The 16749-nt window shown below is 34.0% G+C and overlaps 1 protein-coding gene across 2 annotated transcripts in view; it reads left to right on the top strand.

Annotated features, from left to right (window-relative positions):
• DNAJB14 (DnaJ heat shock protein family (Hsp40) member B14) overlaps nucleotides 1–16749 on the top strand; it is a 47579-nt gene that overhangs the window by 6487 nt on the left and 24343 nt on the right. Inside the window, exons 2-3 of one of the 2 annotated variants that reach the window (XM_072809956.1) lie at nucleotides 9633–9804; nucleotides 16405–16550. In XM_072809956.1, coding sequence (XP_072666057.1) covers nucleotides 9633–9804; nucleotides 16405–16550 — 318 coding nt within the window. Of the gene's footprint in view, nucleotides 1–9632; nucleotides 9805–12048; nucleotides 12169–16404; nucleotides 16551–16749 lie in introns of those variants that run through there. The other variant, XM_072809957.1, reaches the window with a different exon arrangement.

The raw sequence follows: 16749 nt of genomic DNA, 5'->3' as shown, positions 1-16749 counted from the left end.
CAAATGTTAAAAATATAAAACAAGAGTGTGGTCCTGCTTCAGCAATATTCACCATCTAGCTATTAATCTGGAAGATGTCCAGAAAAAAACTAGATTATTTTTGTGCTAAGAATGAAAGGGAATATATAGATAACTTCTAACTAGCATGCATAGGGACTTTGTGTCCACCTGTAAATACTAAACACATAAAACCATTTTCATATCTGGCTCCACAAGTTTTAGAAAATTCATCATTTATTAGCTGAACTACTTCTGTAAAAAGATACTTCCCCTTTCCTGTCTTATGGTTACACAGTGGTACAATTCATACAGAAAAGACCAGTGCCTGATTGCTTTTATCAGTTTTCAAGAAAAGGAGTTGGTTCCCTTTTTTTCTCAAAAGCAGCTATTAGTATAGTTGACCCTTGAACAGCATGGGTTTGAACTGTGTGGATCCACTAATCAGATTTTTTTTGATAAATACAGTACAGTACTAGAAATATATTTTCTCTTCCTTCTGATTTTCTTAGTAACATTTTTCTCTAGCTTATTTTATTATAAGAATACATTAGATAACACATATAACATATAACATATGTGCTAATTGACTATTTATGTTATTGGTAAGACTTCCTCCCAGTCAATAGTAGGCTATTAGTTAGATTTTTAGAGAGTCAAAAGTTAAATGGGTATTTTTAACTGTATGAGGGTTGGTGCCTCTAATGGTTGGGTTGTTCAGGGTCAACTGTATTATTTTTTAGGTCTTTGGCCAGTAGGGAAACCCCTTTAGATTTAGCTCCTCAGTACAGACAGATTCCCAATAGTCTTTAATAGTTACTTGCTGTTTGCTATAACAGAATGTTGCAGGCTCCTCTTGTACATTTTCTGTGATAGATCTGGAATCAGTCATATTCCCAATAAGCCCTGGCTTCTTTGTGTGTGTTTCAACATCACAGTCTGGAACTAGGGATGCTGTAGCTACTAGATTGTTCATTGTTTCTGGGACTTCTCAGTGTACAGACTAGGAAATAACTTTTTTTTTTTTTTTTTTTAAAGCTGAAACAGCTTATGGGTTTATACTGTTACTTTTCATTCAAATTAAGCACTTTGGGGTATTAAACTTCTCTAGTTTATATTCCTTTTTCTTTTTTTTTTTTTTTCCTGGCTTATATTTCCATCCCCTTCCTTCCACAATAGTAATGCTGGTTCTCAAGGCCATGGTAAATGATAGAATATGTCATGATTATTATTTTTTTTTTGCTTTTTGCCCAGCATATACATGCATAATAGTTTCAGGGTAGCATTACTAATATTACTCCACTAATACAGTTTTTAAAAATTGTTTGCATATACTCCACATTTTCCCTCTCCATTTTAAGTTTTTTTTTAATTTTGAAATAATTTAAAATTCCTAAGAAAGTCAGAATAGTATAGACTTTACTTGTATATTTCACTCAGGCTTCCTACTTGATAAAATTTTACTTCACTTGCTTTATCACACCTTTCCTCTGTCCTTCCCTGGTGTCTCCCTCACCCCATGTATACACACACAATTTGTTCTTATTATAATTTTTCCTGAGTCAGTTAAAAGTAAGTTGCAGATATGATGTCCTGTTACCCCTCAATAATTCAGTGTATATTTTCTAAGATAGGGGCACTCTTGTATAACCATCAAATTAATGAAATTAACACATACCTCATTCAGATTCTGCCAGTCTTTCCAATTATGTCTTTGATAGCAAAAAGACACCTGCTGCATTATTTTGACATATTTCTCCCTTGACCTTGACATTTTTGAAGAGTACAGGATAATCATTTTCTAGAATTTCCCTCAATTTTTAAAAAGATTTTATTTATTTATTCATTAGAGACACAGAGAGAGGGGCAGGCCTCCCACAAGGAGCCTGATGCTGAACTCGATCCTGGATCATGCCCTGAGCCAAAGGCAGATGCTCAACTACTGAGCCACCCAGGCATTCCACATCACCCTCAACTTGGGTTTGACTTTTCCTCATATGAATTTTTGGCAGGAATACATAGAAGTGATGTTGTTTTCTTAGTATAACATGTCAGGAGTGATATAGGCTTTATTGGATGATGCTAATTTTGATCAATTGTTTGAGGTGGTTATTATTAGGTTTCTCCATTCTAAACTTACTTTTTCCCCCCTTTGTAATTAATAAATATTTTGTGGGAAAATACTTGAAACTGTGTAAATGTCCTGTTCACCAATAGGCTTTCCCCAATTCCTTTTAGCTCCATCGATGATTCTTTCCTAAATAAATTTCTAATGGTTGTCAAATGGTGATTTTCTAATTCTATCATTCCTTCTATAATGGATTAGTTGGCACTCAACTTTATTTTTGGAGTCATGGATTCATATTTAATCCATTACTATCATTTTTTTTTAAGATTTATTTATTTGAGAGAGAGTGCATGGGCAGATAGGGGGAGAGGGAGAGAAATCAAGCAGACTCTTCACTGAGTGGGAGAGTCTGAAGTGGGGCTCAGTCTCATGACCCATTAGATCATGACCTGAGCCAAAAACCAAGCATCAGATACTCAACCAACTGAACCACTCAGGTGCCCCCATTAGTATTATTTGTAATATTGATGCTCAGATTGCTTCAGATTTAGTCAGAAGTCCCTTCAAGTTGACTCCTGTGTCTTTTTGACATATCTTTATCACTCTTTGAGCTTCCTTACTTTCTGGCACGAAAAAAATTTCAGGTTCACTTTTTATTGTCCTGGGAATTAGCCATGGTACTTGGAAACTAAGATATATGCACTAGATAGGCTTCTTGCTACAGGGTTGGGATTGCCTTTAGGTCTTCTCAGTTGACAGAACTAAGAAATATATGTATGTGTGAATGTATGTATGTAGGTGTATATATCTGTGTGTTATATGTGTTTGTATATGGGCATATGTATATGTATAGTAATTTAATCTTTATTAATTTTGATATCAGTCCAGGATTCATTCTAGCTTTCTCCAGTTCCATATATGTAGTATCATGCTCAGCCCTTTTTTTTGGCTATAATTGTCCTCTTGGGTCCAATAAACTTCATCTAGGCTTCAGCTGCCAAAAGATAGAGAAGAGAACAGACTTTGTGTTTTTTGTTTTTTTTTTTTTCAAGTAAAAGACAAGCCAAAGGAAGCCCACCATTTTAAAAATATTTGAATCCATCTACAGTGTCAGAGCATATTATCATTACATATTATATGCTCTCTCTTTTAATTGTAATTTAGTCTTATCTCTGTAGGTCACTATACATTTAGTGCTCACCATCAGTCCTTATATCAATGTATTTATAATTATTTGGGATTCATGAAGCTTGTTCTCTAGTAAATTTTTAGGAAGGGCTTGTGGGGACTATGCTCCTAAGTTCTGGAATGTTGGGAACTGTTCATCTGTGGCCTTAGTGCTTGAAGTTAGTTGGTGCATACAAAGTACTTGGGTGAAATTTTCTTTCTTTGGGTATCTAAATTTGTTATTCCATTGTTTTTTGTAAATACTACTGGTAAGCAAAGTTTGATGACAATCTAACTTTCTTTCATTTTAAGTTGCTTTATCTTTTTTGCCTAGATGCTCAGTTAGTTTTAAAAGAATATATTATGGTATTGGTTATTTTGTGCCAATATTCATAGGTATGTGATTTGCCCTTTCATTGTATGGTTTGAGATGTTTTATTGGAAAAGTATTCTCCAATTATTGTTTTATTGGTTTTATTCCTATGCTTTATTTTCTTTTTTAGGAATCCTATTAAATATATGTTGGATATTCTTAAACTATTTTTAGTATTTGCCTTTTTTTTCTAACTTTTTGTCCTTTTCAATTTTTAATTTAAAAATTTTCCCCTTTTAACATTCTCTTTTGCTTATACAACATTATTTGTAGTTTATTAATTCTTCGTTTCTCCTAGTTTTTTTTTTTTTTTTGAATTGACTTTCTTTTTTTATTTCTTAGTCTTTCCTGAGTTTCATCATCTAAGTTTCATCATCTAATGAATAATTCTGGGGGTTGTTCTAATTCTAATTTATGGTATATTTTCATATTATGTATAACTTTTTAAAAATTCAGCTTATTTTGAGGTAGTAGTTTATGGTGTTTACCTGTTTTGTTGGCAAGTCTTTGTGGTATGCTTTCATTGTCTTGAAAGATTTATTTTATTCCTATTTACTTTTTTTTTTTCTCACAATAACTTTGTATCAGGTATCAGTTCTACCATTTTCTTTGACTTATTTTTTATAGTCATTTTTATGTGAAGTTAGTTAGCCTTTCTAAATACACAGAATTCCTTCTCCGGTTTTTGGGTAATGTTTGAAAATATGTCACCTTGCTATATAAGTTTTCTTCTCTCTTTTCTCCTTCCCCACTTCATCATGAGTTTCTTTCTTTTTTTTTTTTTTTTTTAAGATTACTTATTTATTTATTTGGGAGACCGAGAGCAAGCAAGAGAAAGAGAACGAATTGGGGGGAGGGGCAGAGGGAGAAGCAGACTCCCTGCAGGACAGGGAGCTGATGTGGGACTCAATTCCAGGACCCTGGATCATGACCTGAGCTGAAGGTAGACGCTTAATTGACTGAGCCCCCGCCCCTGCCCCAGGTGCCCTCAAGTTATATTTCTTAAACATGTGTAAATTTTATGGCAAAGATAACTTAGTAAAGTTGCTAAAAGAAATTTTAGGGGATCCCTGGGTGGCTCAGCAATTTAGCGTCTCCCTTTGGCCCAGGGTGTGATCCTGGAGTCCTGGGATCAAGTCCCGCATTGGGCTCCCTGCATGGAGCCTGCTTCTCCCTCTGCCTGTGTCTCTGCCTCTGTCTCTGTGTCTCTCATGGACAAGTAAGTAAAATCTTAAAAAAGAAAGAAAGAAAGAAATTTTAGAGAGAGAGAGAGGAAGTACGTGGGAGCTGGGGAGAGGGGCAGAGTGAGAAGGAGAAGCAGATACCCTGCTGAGCAGGGAGCCTGACTTGGGACTCAATCCCAGGACCCTGAGTTCACGACCTGAGCTGAAGGCAGATGCTTAACTGACTGAGCCACCCAGGTGCCCTGGTTTCTTATTTCTTCTATTGCCCCTGCCCTCTTCAGCTTGGGTCCTGTTCCCAGAAGATTCTTAATGTGACTTTGTTCTGGATGAGAGTTTTGACTGATTAGCTGAGTATTTGTAGTGCCTGCAGTTTCCACGCCTTTACAAGTTTACTGTGGACCATGTCATTCACATGCTACTATAGTGAGCAAAACTCTTTTTTTTTTTTTTTACATACTTTCCTCAGTTTTGCCTGCTGTGTTGTAACATAGACAGTCACTGTGGGTTATTTTGGAGTTCTTTTGTTCTGTGGACTGGCAAATACCCTGTTACTGTGCTCTACTTCTTCCCACACAGATGGTAAAACCCACATAGATCTTGTAGCTATTGGTGGTTCTTCCTCACCTTCTGGTATTTTAGGATTTTGTGCATTAGATTTTGGTTTTGCTATCTAATTTCTAAGGGAATTTGCTATCAGATTTTCTAAGGGAATTGGTAGAGATTTAAAATATTAGCTGCTGTCACATCCTTCTTCCCAAAATTCTCACAGAATTTTTGAGAATTTTTGTGAACTACTAGCCTCTAGACTATGCTGGCTTCTGCTCTCAAGGTTAACATTATGATTGCATTAAATACAAGCTAAACTATAGTTAAAAATTAACTATAAAAAATTAACTATATAACATATACTATACTTGTTAATAACATAGGTTGCTATCTAAGAGCCTTTCTGTATCATCTGCAACTGGATATCATAAAAACTGAATGTATGTTTTTTGTGACCTCTTGAATGCATTAGCTAGGGAAAAGATACAGTAGAAAGAAGTGTATATATGCATGCACACACATACCACACACACACACACACACACACACACATATATATATAATTATATGTTTGCAAATTTGCCAACACTGTTGGGGTCTTTAAAAATAAATATATAACAGGGATCCCTGGGTGGCGCAGCGGTTTAGCGCCTGTCTTTGGCCCAGGGCGCGATCCTGGAAAGCCGGGATCGAATCCCACGTCAGGCTCCCGGTGCATGGAGCCTGCTTCTCCCTCTGCGTGTGTCTCTGCCTCTCTCTCTCTCTCTCTCTCTGTGACTATCATAAATAAAAAAATAAAATAAAATAAAATAAATAAATAAATAAATATATAACAGCTTTATTGAGATAAAATTCACATACATATAATTCATTCATTTAAAGTATACCATTCAATGGGTTTTAGTACATTCACAATTGTGCAACCATTGCAGCAAACAATTTTAGGACATTTTCTTCACCTCCGAAAGAAACCCTATAATTATTAGCAGTCAATCCTTGTTTGTCCCCAATTCCAACCTTTCCTCCCCACTAGCTCTTGGCAATGACTAATAGACTTTCTTCTCTGTACAATCGTCTATTCTATACATTTCAGATAAATAGAATCATACAATATTTGTGACTGGTTTCTTTTTTACTGAGCATCTTTTCAAGTTCATCTATGTTGTAGCATATCAGTACTTCATTTTTCCCCCAAATTTTTATTTAAATTCTAGTTAGTTAACCTACAGTGCAATATTGGTTTTAAGAATGGAATTCAGTGGTTCATCACTTACATACAACATCCAGTGCTCATCATAAGTTCCCTTCTTAATACCCCTCACTCATCTAGCCCATCCCCCTCCTACTTCCCTCCTTCAACCTTCAGCTTCTTCTCTATGGTTAAGAGTCTTTTGTGGTTTGTTTCCCTCCGTCCCTTTTTCCCGCCCCCCTCCCATATATTCACCTGTTTTGCTTCTTAAATTCCACATATAAGTGAAATCTTATGGTATTTGTCTTTCTTTGACTTCTTTCGCTTAGCATAAAACAGTCTAGCTCCATCCATGTTGTTGCAAATGGCAAGATTTCGGTTTTTTTGATGACTAATATTTCATTTGTGTGTGTGTGTGTGTGTGTGTACACACACATCTCACATCTCACATGTTTATCCTTCATCAGCTGATAGACATTTGGTCTCCTTCCATACTTTGGCTATTGTTGATAATGCTGCTATAAACATCATGGTACATGTACCCCTTTGAATCTGTATTTTTGTATCCTTTGGATAAATACTTAGTGCAAATTGCTGGATCATAGACTGGTTTTGAGGAGACTCCATACTATTTTCCAGAGGCTGCACCAATTTGCATTCCTACTAAGAGTATAAGAGGGTTCTCCTTTCTCTGCATCCTTGCTAACACCTGTCATTTCTTGTGTTAATTTTAGCCACTCTGAAAGATGTGATGTGGTATTTCATTATAGTTTTGATTTGTATTTCCCTGATGATGAGTGATGTTGAGCATCTTTTTCATGTGTCTGTTAGCCATTTATATGTCTTCTTTGGAAAAATGTCTATTCAGGTCTTCTACCTATTTCTTAACTGGATTATCTGTCTTGGGTGTTGAGTTTGATAAGTTTTTTTATAGATTGTGAATACTAACGCTTTATCAGATATGTCATTTGTAAATATCTTTTCCCATTACATAGCCTGCCTTTTAGTTTTGTTGTTTCCTTGGTACTTCATTTCTTTTTATTGTTGAATAATATTCCATTGTATGAACATATCACATTTTATTTATCCATTCATCAATTGATGAACATTTGGATTGTTTCCAGTGTTTTTCTGTTATGGACAATGCTGTTATGAACATTTGTGAGCCAGTTTTTATATAGATGTGTGTTTTTATTGGGTATGTGTTTTCAGTTGTATGATTTCTTAAATATGTTCTCTCTTTCTGTGGATTGTCTTTTTACTTTATTGATAATATTATTTGAAGGGACAAAGTTTTTAATTTTGATGAAGTTTGGTTTCTCTATTTTTCTTTGTCACCTGTACTTTTATCTAAAAGTGTTTTGTCTGACCCAAGGTCACAAAGATATATTCCTTTATTTTGTTCTAGGAAGAAATTTTTCCTTACCCTTATATTTACTTCACACACCCATTTAGGTATGTGATCTGTTCTAAGCTAATTTTTGTATATGGTGACAAAGGGATCCAAATGAATAGTCACTTGCCCCAGCACCATTTGTTGACTCTCATGTTCTGATATGTAGTATGTTCATTTTTTTTTCAATTCTATTATGATTATTTCTTTGGTACATGAGTTGTCTTGATTTCTTTCTAACCTATTTGTGATCTACTTAAATTTTTAAATTGATTTCTTACTTAAATACATTGTGCTTCTTTGAATGAATACATGACTTAGAATACATGACTACTTAGAAATTCAAAGAGAGTAACATTATGGTCTAGCTATATAATGTCAGTTTTTTTATTCCTGTGGGCCTGTAAAGAATGAATATTCACCAATTGTTAGACATAATGTGTGTGTGTGTGTGTGTGTGTGTGTATCTTACTTAGATCAAGCTGGATAAATTAGATGTTTATATCATTTGTGTCCTTGGTGATTTTTTTTTTTATCTCCCCTGTGTCAATTAATAACTGACATTGAAGTGTGTTAAATTGAAATGTGTTAAATCTTCTATCACCATGGTGGATTTCTCTGCTTCTTCCTTTTAGTTCTTTTTTTTTTTTTATGCTTAAGGTTTTCTTTTTAATCTTTTTTAAGAGATTTTATTTGTTTGAGACAATAAGAAAGAGAGAGCATGTACACCAGTGCAGGTAAAGGGAGAAGCAGACTGCTCACTGAGAGGGAGCCTGACTCAGAACTCCATCCCATGACCCTGAGATCATGACCTGAGTCCAAGGCAGACATTTAACCCACTGAGCCACCCAGGTGTCCCTTATGTTTAGTTTTAACTTATGGAAAGTTTTAAGCATACACAAAAGGAAAGGGAATAGCGTAATCAATTCCTATTGCCCTCTCATCTTTAACCTTTATGAATATATATGGCCCATCTTATTTCATATATATATTTCTCTACCTTCTCTTTTATATTCTTCGTGTTTTAAAGCAAATCCTAGAAATATGTTATTGTTTTATAGATTCAATGTTTAGATTTACTCATACATATACCACAATTTGCTCACCATTCTGTTTTACATTTTCACCTATTCAGAAGCATTTCCTTCTGCCCAAAACATCTATATTACAGTATCCTCTAGTGAAATCTTAGTGCTAAATTTTGTCAGTTTTTGTTTCTTTGAAAATGTTTTTGATCTTCTGCATTTTCTAGAAAATAAGTGCAGAATTCAAGTTGACAGTTATTCTTTCTGAGCATTTTGAAGATATTATTTCCATGCCTTTTAGCTACCATGGTGGTTGTTGAGAAATAAATAGAAAGTCTAATTTCTGTTTCTTTGTAGCTAATCTCATTGGCTTCTTTAAAGACTATTTCTTTTTCTTTGGTATTCTATAATTTCACCATGATATGACAAGTGAAAATGTGTCATAAGGAATTAAATGATAGTATTTTTGAGTTACTAGGTTTAATTTCTCAATATTCTACTTCTAAGTAATGATTAGTGAGTGGTCTGTAAACAGATATGTAAGGAATTATATTTTATTTTTAAAGACCCTGTGGTGAATACTTTTGGAGTACATGATTTTTAATTTTCAGCTTTATAACTTTCTTCTCAAGATCATGTGTATGCACATGATGTAACATGGCATAGTTTGCTTTCTTTATCTTTCTACAGCACTATTGGAAATAATTATGAAAAATGGAAGCACCGCTGGAAATAGCCCTCATTGCCGAAAACCATCAGGTTGTGGTGGTCAGAGCAAGCCTAATTGTACAAAGGACAGCACATCTGGTGGTAATGAAGGTGGAAAAGGCTACACCAAAGACCAAATAGATGGAGTTCTCAGGTAGGGATAAATATGACTTACATCTCAACTATAATTGATACTAATGTAATATTTTAATGTTAAAACACCTAAAAATAAGTGTGTGAACTATAATTAAGTGAAAGAACAAACATGGAAGAATTGAACTCTCGGTATCTTATGCTTTATGTTATTTACCAACTCAATCTGTAAAGTACCAACTCTATGGAAGGTTCCATCTTTTAAATAAAAGTAACTATAAGGCACAAAGTTGCTTCCAGATATTTTTTTCTTGGGGAACATTATTTGAATTTTTTGACAAAGTATAATATGTAGATAACTATATTAAAAGAGGATAAAGAATTGTTTTGTCTTCTGTATATAGGAAAGTAGAATTTCACATGAGAAGAAAATTGAGGGCCATAGCAACAGCATTTTCAAATTCCTACTTGTGTTAATGTAGCATAGTTTTTTTTTCTCTCTCTCTTTTAGGCCATCTTTATATATATGCAAACATTATAATATCCTATTCTTTTAATATTTTTCTTACTCTAATGATCCTGCCTCTGTGTTTTTAGTTTTACCCCATGATACACTTCTACTTAAAGTAGAATTAGGTAGAGTTGGAAAATTGTGAACTGGGTCTTGGGAATCTGACGTAACTGATTATATAATTAAGAAAAGATTTTCTGGCAATAAAGTGAACCTTTGAGTATGAAACACTACAGAAAATGCTGTTTTGTTTTCTGCTACAACTTAGGGAAGCTGTATTTTATATTGTACTGATGTTCTCTAGGTAAACTAAAGTGTAAGGATGAAAAACTCTAAATAGTGGTTAATCAGACAATTCATATGGAGATTAAATTATAGTACAGAGAAATAGCTCAAGTGAAGAGTAGGTAAAACTAGATTATCTTTCTCTTTACATTTTCTTACCTATTTTCTTCTAATCTTACTTCTCTTTTCTCACCATTTTTCTCCATTGCTTTTTAGTTCATTCTTTTTTTTTCTTACCATAATTTAGAATTGAATCATTTTAAATCAAATATCAGTGTATTTACATTTTTCTTCTTCCCCAATATATTTAGACACTAAAGCTTGATTGTAACATTTTTATCTGAGTATAACCACAGATCTTGGCATTTGGTGGGAAAAAAGAAAAGATAAAAGACTCCCTAATCATGGGGAAGCCATGGTAAAGGGTATTTGATTAGCATGAATGATAGTGAAGCACTTTTGGGAAATAAGTAATTTTACTAACTACTTTTATAACTAGTATTGTGTCAGAGATGGCTGAGTAAGTAAATGAATAAATGAGAGACCTTTGAATTTCTTCAAGATAAAGCTTTAATGAAATAGTGTTCTGAAATGCATTCCAGGAAACCACATCTATTTGAAAACAAATTGTATTTTCTTGTAGAATTTACTTTATATTGGGAGAGTATGTTTTTACTAAAAGAACCAAATAAACTCAATTGTATTGTATATGATTTCTATTTAGAAAAAAATATAGTTGAAAGTTCTGGAAAATAGGAATTTCCTAAATCTGGTGCTATTTTTTTTAAATCATCTTTTCTTTATTTCCTCTCGTCTCACCTTGAAAGGAAAAGAGGAGTAAATCAAGGTATGGTAGAAAGAAGGAAGGAAAAGCAGTGCTTTTGTTCTGCTATCTCTTATCTCTTGGAGTATTTTAAGAATGGAAGAATGACAGATGATGGCAGGTACAGATACACTTTGTATATAGCCAGAACTGGAAAGATGGAAACATGGTGTTGAGGGAGTTTCTGTCTGTTGGCTTTTATATTCTCTGTGAAATTGGAGATGAGGTTATCCTCTGAGAGTTAGGAGCAAAGAGATGAGATTGGAAACTTGAGGAAGTTGTGAAAGTATGGAATATTTACAGAGGGGTAAAGCAAAGGGAAAGGAAGGATTGCTGGTTAGCATTGAGAACCCAGCCAGGTTTGAAACCATGAATTCTTATTGGGTTTAAGTATTAGCTTAGTCGTATAGCTGTACTAGAAATTGTTTCTCTGGTCAATAATGTTATCCCTTTTTTATTAAATGCAGTTTTTTTCCTTTGAAAACTAAATGTGACTGAATGATTCTTTAATAGAATCCCTAAGTTATCAGAGTACTTCAGTTGATAACTTCTATGAGTTGCTTAGCTGAAATATATAACACTTACTCATTATATTAGCCTTCATAAGTGTTGCTTCAGTGAGGTAACAGATCACCAGCAAACACTTAAATGCTGTATGTTTTGTTTTTTGTTTTACCTATACACAGGGGATTTTTTTCTGAAGAAAGCCATGTTATCTTGTGTTAGCAGGATTATGCAAACAAGTTGCTCAGTGACAGTTTGGCTCAATGGGAGAAGCCATGCAATAATACTGCATCCATTGCATAAGTAAGAGCTAGCTTACAATAAGACTGAAGTGTATAACTTTGTAGAGCTAATAATATTCTGTGTAACTAAACACTGTTTGTTGTCTTTGAGTTGAAATATATTGAAAAATTATTGAGACGTGTCCTGGATCTAACTTGAAGTTTTTACTTTCTCATTGAAAAAAAGGCCCATCTTTTACTTAAAAAATTTATAAATCAATGTGAAAGCATTAACTGGGGCATCATACTATTTATCAATTAGGAACACTTTTGTACAATTGTGAAGTCATTTGAATTATGGAGATTTGATTAGGATTTGATTTAAGCTGCAGTTCTTTAAATGAAAAGAAATGATTTTGCTAAACTTAACAAATAAATAATCCTTTGTCTCAGTATAAATATTTCCCTAAACACCAATTAAATTGGAGCCTATTTAAATGATCAGCTATAACATGCAAAAAAGAATTGAAAGAGGACTCTCCTGCCCTACCCACTATGCTTTCATGCACATAAAGGAAGACATAGAGGCTGAACTAGATGTACTTCTCGATTGTTGAGGCTGCAGTCTTTCTGGACTGGTTGTATAATACTTCCTTCCAGGATAGGTAATAGGTTACTTCTTTTTAATTTATTTTCTTTTTTATCTCTTTAAAAAAATTATTTGGTGAAGATGGAGAAGAAAGTTTAAATCTTTCAGTAAGGAGTGAATTTTAGGAAGTATGACAAATGCATTTAATTGGTGAAGGAATGATGAACGAAAATATGAATTAAAATAAATATGTGAATGGTAATTTCTCATTCAGATGTGAAAAATTAAGTAAATGAGTACATTTGGAGCATTACCTGAAATATATAGTGGTCTTCAGCCTGTGCATTGATGATATCAACTTGATACCTTTCTGCTGGCTTCTCAAAAAATTTCTCCTCTAATATATGATGAAAAACTCAGTGCAGGGAGGATATGGTAAAACTAGCTACCCTTAAGAATTAGTGAAATAATTGTTTTCCTACCTTTTTTCTCTTTGTGACAGTTCTTTTCCTTTTTTTTAAAGATTTTATTTATTTGAGAGAGCACACGAGTTGGGGGGAGGGGCAGAAGGAGAGGGAGATGCAGACTCCCTGTCTTTGTGACAATTCTTAGCTTTATGACCCATCTCTAGAGGATTGTGGATTCCAACCTAATTTCCCTACACTATCCAGCAGTCCTCTGTTGGGCTGCCTTTTTCTATTGCCTAGGCTTTTATGCTCAAGAAATCTCAACAAAACAATTTTACAGTTAATCTTGTGTATAATTAATCATCTTATGCATGCAAACCAAGTAATAATGACTTTAGGATTGTTTAGTAGTTCTGTTGATCACTTCCTTTTGTTTTCTGCATCCAGATAGTATCTGTCACATTCACAGCACTGTTCCTTGTCCTACAGTCCATTATCCTCTATTCCAAATTGACTTTTGGTGCCATCTATATTTTCAGTATAGCATTTATCACCTTTAACTTTTAGATCCTAACCATTTCTGCCCTCAAATGGACCCAGTCATCCATCTGTCTATCCATCATTCATCGCGTATGATGAACAAGACAAAATCCTTGCTTTCAAGGGGCCTATAGTCTAGAAGAGTAGTCAGACATGATAGCTTCAGTACATTGTGGTCATTGCTGGGAGAGGGCTCAAGTCCAGACGGCTTTGCAGGGGGTAATATAAGAGGAACACCAAACCTAGTCTTGAGGAATTTGAGTTCTTGAGGAAAGGGAAAGCTAAGTTGAAGACTGAAGAAGTTGTAGAAACTAAGCAAGAAGGAGGGTGGAGAAGGCATGTTTTGGGCACCAAAGTCAACATTTGAAAATAACTATGAGAGAAAAGTTTGTTTAAACACTGATTGGAAAAGCAAACAGAAAGAAAGAGATGGGTTACTCTGGTGTCTAAAGGGCTCCTTTTCCTTGTCTGGTTCTGAGATAGCAGGATTTTCAAGTCAGACTTCAGATTGGAATCCTTACTTGTGGGGCCTTTCCTAATCATCTTATTTAGAATAGGTGGCCTTCACATCCATTCTCTTGTCTCCTTTGTCACTTTAGTTTTCTCTAAATATTTATTATCATAGGACGTACTTTATATTTTACTTGTATATTTGTTCATTGCTCATCCCTCTTCTGATTGTAAATTTAATGTGAAGAGAGATTTTTTTTTTACTGTTTTATTTTCACTACTAACATCTGAAACAGAGTCTATCAGAAAGTAGATGCTCTGTAAATTTTTGTTGAGGAAGTAAATTTCAGTTCCTATTTATTACTTGGTTATTGAACTTTTGGCAACTTACTTAACCATTCAAAGCCTTGGTTTTCTCATTGGTTCTTATTGTCCTAGGAATAACATCTACCTAATGAGGAATACATGAGACAATTTGTGTAAAATAGACAACATAATAAGGTTCTGTAGCTCTGTGTAAAATCTTTGTAGACCAGATGTAGTTTGGAATTCAGAATTGTTCCCATTTTAGAAAGGTAATAAGGAGCATATATTATACATTACATAATAACATTTAACATGTGGTGAGCAGCCCATAACCTAATAGTAACCTTTCTGCAGCAACTTGTACAAATATTCACACTTAAATGGGATAAGTGAAAATTCTGTAGCAGCTTCACATCCATTCAGGACAAACTTTGCCTCTAAAAGAGTTCAAGTCAGGTTTTTGCAGTCAAATTATAGAATAACTCTCATTTTTCAGAGGTTTGTGGATATGGAACATGGATATGTGATTGTGGACCTGTGCCTGACACACAGTAGGTGTTCTATAAATGTCCCCTTTCCCTTTTTCTCTATCACATAGTTTCTAAACATATCTGGGAGAATGGGTCTCTACAAAGGCAGGAATCTCCACAAATGTTTCTGTTTTGTTCATTAATATATCTCAAGTGCTCAGAGCACCGTCTGTGACAAAATTGGTGCTCAATAAATATTATTGATTAAATAAAGGAAATATCACGTTTATGAAATAAAGTTGACTGTGTTAATATTTATTAAATATCTAAAGCAGAAAAATCCAATTTTAATTGTTACCATAAAGAAGACTGCATAACAGATTTTTGTTGATGTATGATTATAAAAATTTTCTGTAATCTTATACATGTCTTCTCTCTCTCTTTTTTTTTTTTTTTAACTTTGTTCATTTAACAAATGTTGGTACTTTTCATAATAAAAGGAGAGCAAAGGATCATTTATTCCAGAAATATTTACTGAGAACCTATCCTGTACCAAGCACTATTATGGCTTATAGATTCAATAGTAAAATAAGATCAATCTTGTCTCTTTCCTTTGAGAACTTTGAGTTACTCTGCAATTCCTTAGCTGCCGGCGAACGATTATGTCTAAGATCTTTTCACCTGTTACTACCTCAAACCCTCATATGTGGGACACATCTAAAGTCATCAAGTACTCCACAGAAAATGTTTAAAATAGTACAGTATTTTAGTGGAGGAAAATTATTAGGTTTGGGGAGAATATTAGCATTTGAAAGTATTAATGTTCTCTTCTCCATTTAGAGCATATTTTTTTTCTTAATGTACTTCCAAGACTCTGGGCTTAAATCTGTTAACATCTTTAGTTAGCTATGTAAATAATTTTTAAAAGTATGCTTATCATAATGAAAATTGGGTGTAAAAAGCATTTTTAAGTCCTGTGATACATATTATTTTGAGATTTTCTTTTTCTTAGACTGACGCAGATGAGTTCCCTTTAGTATAGTGGAGCTGAGTTAAACTTGCCTTGAGATTTAAACCTTAGGATACTTGTAGTTGTTTTACATGCACTAAACTTGCTTTGATATTTGGTTAGGTCTATGTTATGCGACAACTAAAATCTTGGGATGCAATGCGTATTAATTAATCTTTAGCTACAACATACTTGTGAACAGTTTTGGAATTTCTTTGTGCACCTAAGAATACTGTAAAATTGTTCTCGCCCTCTCATTTTAGTTTCAGCATGTGCTCTGTTCTTAATCCATGGTTGTTATGGGCTTTGCCTTACTTCTCTGTAGTTGTGATAAAAAACACCAAGGACATTCTCATGGCCAACTCTCCTTAGACAGGAAAGAGGTTAAAGGAATAGTCTGTGAGAATGAAGCAATAACCTTTAACAGGATAAGCTATCATTTGACACTGAGAAAACAATCCTACTATTCTTATAAATAAAAAATTAGAGATATTACATGAAGTTCTTCCTTGAAATTTGCATTGTAACACACTCTTTTGTTCACAGCATAAACAAATGTAAAAATTACTATGAAGTACTCGGAGTTACCAAAGATGCTGGTGATGAAGATTTGAAAAAAGCTTATAGAAAGCTTGCTTTGAAGTTTCATCCAGACAAAAACCATGCACCTGGAGCAACAGATGCTTTTAAAAGTAAAGTAAACCTTTTAAAGCAATTTTCCTAAGCTCTTTTTTGAATCCTACTTTACAGTGTTTTAGAATATTAAGTTCTGCTTTTAGACTGGTGCATTTAGAAGCCAGCATAAGCAAGATCCTCAAAATCCTTTAAAACTGTACTATTAATTTGTTATAAAATGCAGTGTGGCTTCACAAAAGCAAAATGCCAGTTTTG

The sequence above is a fragment of the Canis lupus genome, chromosome 33 (genome assembly GCF_048164855.1).
Source record: "Canis lupus baileyi chromosome 33, mCanLup2.hap1, whole genome shotgun sequence".
Classification (NCBI taxonomy): Eukaryota; Metazoa; Chordata; class Mammalia; order Carnivora; family Canidae; genus Canis; species Canis lupus.
Note: the sequence above shows the minus strand (reverse complement) of the source record. Positions and strands in the feature narration are given on the sequence as shown.